At 34.1% G+C, this 3,976-nt stretch overlaps 1 protein-coding gene across 2 annotated transcripts; it reads left to right on the forward strand.

Annotated features, from left to right (window-relative positions):
• Positions 1-414: 414 nt before the first annotated feature.
• On the forward strand, positions 415-3,641 carry nrg4 (neuregulin 4). 2 transcript variants are annotated; one of them, XM_079412417.1, is made up of 5 exons: positions 415-474; positions 1,172-1,246; positions 1,499-1,592; positions 1,680-1,832; positions 2,846-3,641. In XM_079412417.1, the coding sequence occupies exons 2-5, from the start codon at positions 1,237-1,239 to the stop codon at positions 2,919-2,921; spliced, it is 333 nt and encodes a 110-aa protein (XP_079268543.1). In that variant the 5' UTR covers positions 415-474; positions 1,172-1,236; the 3' UTR covers positions 2,922-3,641. The 2 variants fall into 2 exon arrangements, with proteins under 2 accessions (XP_079268543.1, XP_079268542.1); XM_079412416.1 differs by having other exon boundaries at positions 420-563.
• The last annotated feature ends 335 nt before the right edge of the window (positions 3,642-3,976 follow it).

The raw sequence follows: 3,976 nt of genomic DNA on the forward strand, positions 1-3,976 counted from the left end.
TCTCACTGAGAACCACACCTGCTCTTAATACACTTAAAATAACACTACCACCCCTCACAGTTTCTATTAATACATATCTGAAGAAGCCTAAAGTTTACAATGCAAAAACACTTCATGACCCAACCTTAAATGTTTGAATCTGCTCAAAATAAACAAGAAAATCAAAAAGGAAAAATATGGTGATTCACATTTTTGAGCAGCATTACAGAAAGTTACAATGTCTCTTTTTTGTTGGAAGTTTGTGATGCAACGGCAGGTTATTCCCTAGAAATTAACTCCTGTCATTATGTTCTGTCGACGCATGATGAGAATCGTTCCATTCACAAATGTGGACAAACAGCAATCACAACATTTCTGAGCTCAAAGGGATCCACCCATCACACTTATGTGACTCTGAACCACACAGTGACGTTTAGCTCAGAAGTTATTTGAGGAAGACGAGGTGACTCACCTGCACTGGATTTCACCAGGACGGTAAGTCTTCACTGCCATTTCCCTGAAACACAGCGTGCCATTAGGATTTCATACAAGTGCATGAAGTCAAGCGCAAAAACGGTAAACAGGTGAGTCCTGAAACAGACAATTTCTGAATTATGCTTTTTGGAAAAAAATTAAAAGTGAAGGCTGAATCAAAGTCTTAGTAATGTTTCATTTAAATATCAACATTGTCTCAGATGTTTCTCCTAAAATTTCTTAGCAGAAAACTTATTTTGTATTTTGATGTAAAATATTTGATTTCAGATTGAAAACCTTTAACATTTGAAAAATCTGGGAAGCAGAACATTTAATCAAAAGCCTAAAACTGCTTCCCATTTAATCATTGCTGTCACATGTCACAACTGAGATATTAAATAATTCTCACATTTTGAAATAAAATGTCTTTATATAGCAGAGTCAACACAGTCAACTCAGTGCTTGAATTATAGATAATATTTGAATATTTACTATAACAGTACAATGTAACAGTTAATATAAAAACACTTGTATGTACACACATTATATATAGATAAATGTTGACAGATTAATCATTAGAATTTTTTTAATGATTCTTACATATTGCATATTTATTCTGTATGAATGTTGAGAGCAGCCAATAATCAACTGATCAAAATATATTGTAATCTTTCTGGACAAATGTAAGCTAACCTGACCACATTTACTTTATTCTCAGGTGATCATCAAGTGACTGCTGTCAGTTGAAATTTCCATTACGAGAAGATCTATTTAGTATTTCCCATGATGGCAGGTAATACAAACATCTAAAAAAAAAAAATTGGGAAAAATATTAAAGATAATAAAATGTAACAAGAAAATTAATTTGATATAAAATACTGTATCATATGCAAATCACACTTGCTGTTGTTTCCGTGATGTGGAATTCTTGAAATGTAAATGCAAATTAAATGCAAAATAAAAAACAAATTGCTCTGTGGATAAAGGTGTGCTTGATAAATGATGCATTTATTTTTTGTTTCCTTTGGGTTTCCTCTTATTATAGAACACGGTAACCCTTGCACTGGGCCAGAAGCCAACTTTTGCATGAATGGAGGAACATGCTTTAAAATACCCTCGGTGTCTACTCCCACATGTGTGTAAGTATCTTCACGAACAGAATATCTATATCTATATATATGTTGTCATTTACATTATAACACACCTATGAAACCCCTGTCCTGTAGCTGCAGTGCAAACTATGAGGGCAGCAGATGTGAGCAGTTCCAGCTGTTCAGTTTCTCTCGGGACAGTGAGGAGAAGGGCATCATCGCTGCTGTGGTCATCATCGCCCTCCTCATTATAGTGGTGCTCGCTGCGGTCATCTACTACATCTGCAAGTGAGTCACGTGGGCTTCTGAAGTTCCACATTCAATACAAAGAGACATGCAGTGGATTACCACAGAAAACAATTGAACTCGTCTCTCAGATAATAAAAAGAACTGGCTACTTTACAACGGAAGTCGATATAATTAAGTAATAGGGCTATGACAAGAGCAAGAGTACTAGTTCGTGAGGCTGTGAGGTAATCACAGCTGTGCTGATATTGTGAAAAATAACTTCAAATAATCGCTTTTTTCCACCTTATTTGACCTAAAAACGCGGCCATTTGTAACTTGAATGTGCAAGACTATTTTAGCTGTACAAAAACAGTGCGTAATGCTGCTTTATGTTGCAAACTGGTATTTTTTGGTATAAAAGTAACGTTACTGGTTTTGTAGCGTGAACAGTTTTACCATGTGTAAGGTTAGATTAAGCTTATTTCAGCTTTGCAAAATTATCTGAATACAACATTTCTGTAAACAGTTATTAAGTTAATATCGAATAACTTACAACTTGATCTGTTTTTCCTCCGCTAACGAAGGGACAGCAGAATGAATCATTTTTTTTAATTGAACGAATCGGTTGAGTGAATGATTCAGCGTGACACTTACAATATGGACATTTGTGTTAAAAGTTCAAAATAATCACTGTTTCAGCCACAGAAAGTAAACAACATGCGTGCAAGTGTGTGGGAAAAAAACAGATAATAAACCTTTTGAAAAGTTTTACTGCTCCTATGATCCTAAAATGACTAAAAATGATTGAAACAACTTTTAATGCAGAAATATAAGTGGTTTTAAAACTGAAAACAAAGGTCAAGGCTTTTTGTGGTAATCAATATTGTTTTTTAAATGCCATCGAATGTCCTTAAAATGAAACCATAATTTTCATTTAAAGATTGCTTTTAATATCAAATTATCCATGTTAACATTATCTTTTATGCTATCCTTTGAACCCCCAAAACCTGCAAGAAAGTAACAGTTCTGGTGGATTATAAATTCTCTCTTCTATTTGTACTATTTATTCCCAGAATAAAGAGAAACGCCCGGAGTCAACCAAAGCCTGAGGAGTACTGGAGGGTCAAATCAAGCAGTCAGCCGGTGTGACTCCACTTCTGAAACAGATGCATGTGAACTCCACATTGGTGTTTGAAAGAGGCTTTGATGTTGAGGACAACTGCATTATGATTGATGACAACTTTACCTTGTAACATCACCCCATTGTGGAGGTCTTGGACTCGAGGTGAAAATGTGTCACAGTAGCTCAAAGTGCCTGCTACTCTCAAAATATCTTTCTTAATGTTCATAGATTTTGTAAACAGTTCTGTCAATTAAAACACCTTAATTTAAATATTTAAAAGGATGCAGATTCTTTACAAGCAAACTGTTACCATATCAGATGTTAAATGGAAAGCAATACATTTCAAAACGAGCATCCTTAGCATAGATTTGAATTTGAATTAGATATAGAAGATCTGATATAATATATTGGTCACATGTGCCATGTACATACATTTTTACAGTGTGCTGTTTTTTGTTTTGGCTGAAAATTTGATTATACTCTTATTCCTTTTTTTTACTTCTACTGGATTATACTGGAATCGCGAAATATTTTACCATTAAATGTGACACACCATCGGACTGGACATAGAATCATTTGATCAAATATAATGGGACCGTATTCAAAGAAAATATTTCCAACCTTTTCAAAACCAAACATGTTCATGCAGTGTGTGTATACTGTTTACAATATGCACGTTTTCTGTATGTCTAATACCTAGATGAACTACTGTATATGTGCCTTAATTAAAACTGTCACCGATGCCTAACTTTACTTCACTATATTACATTAAATACTAATGTAATCATGACAAACTATATATCATAGGAAAGATCCTAAGTCTCCTAAATAGATATTTTACCATTTTGTGTTGTTACAAATTATGTAGGAACGGTAATAGATTAATTTATGACAAGCGTGCACCAAGAGTCTGTGATAAATCTATATCATAACAGGAGTTCTGACCTTTATCACAAAAAGTCTTTATTTCCTTGCCTATTTCCTATCACGTTTCAGCAATAATCATATGTTATATACCATTTGAAAGCTTAAAATCTCAAAATTCATCCTGTCAAAAACATGAAATCGGACATTGCGTTAC

The sequence above is a fragment of the Barbus barbus genome (genome assembly GCF_936440315.1).
Source record: "Barbus barbus genome assembly, chromosome: 48".
In the NCBI taxonomy this organism is placed as follows: Eukaryota; Metazoa; Chordata; class Actinopteri; order Cypriniformes; family Cyprinidae; genus Barbus; species Barbus barbus.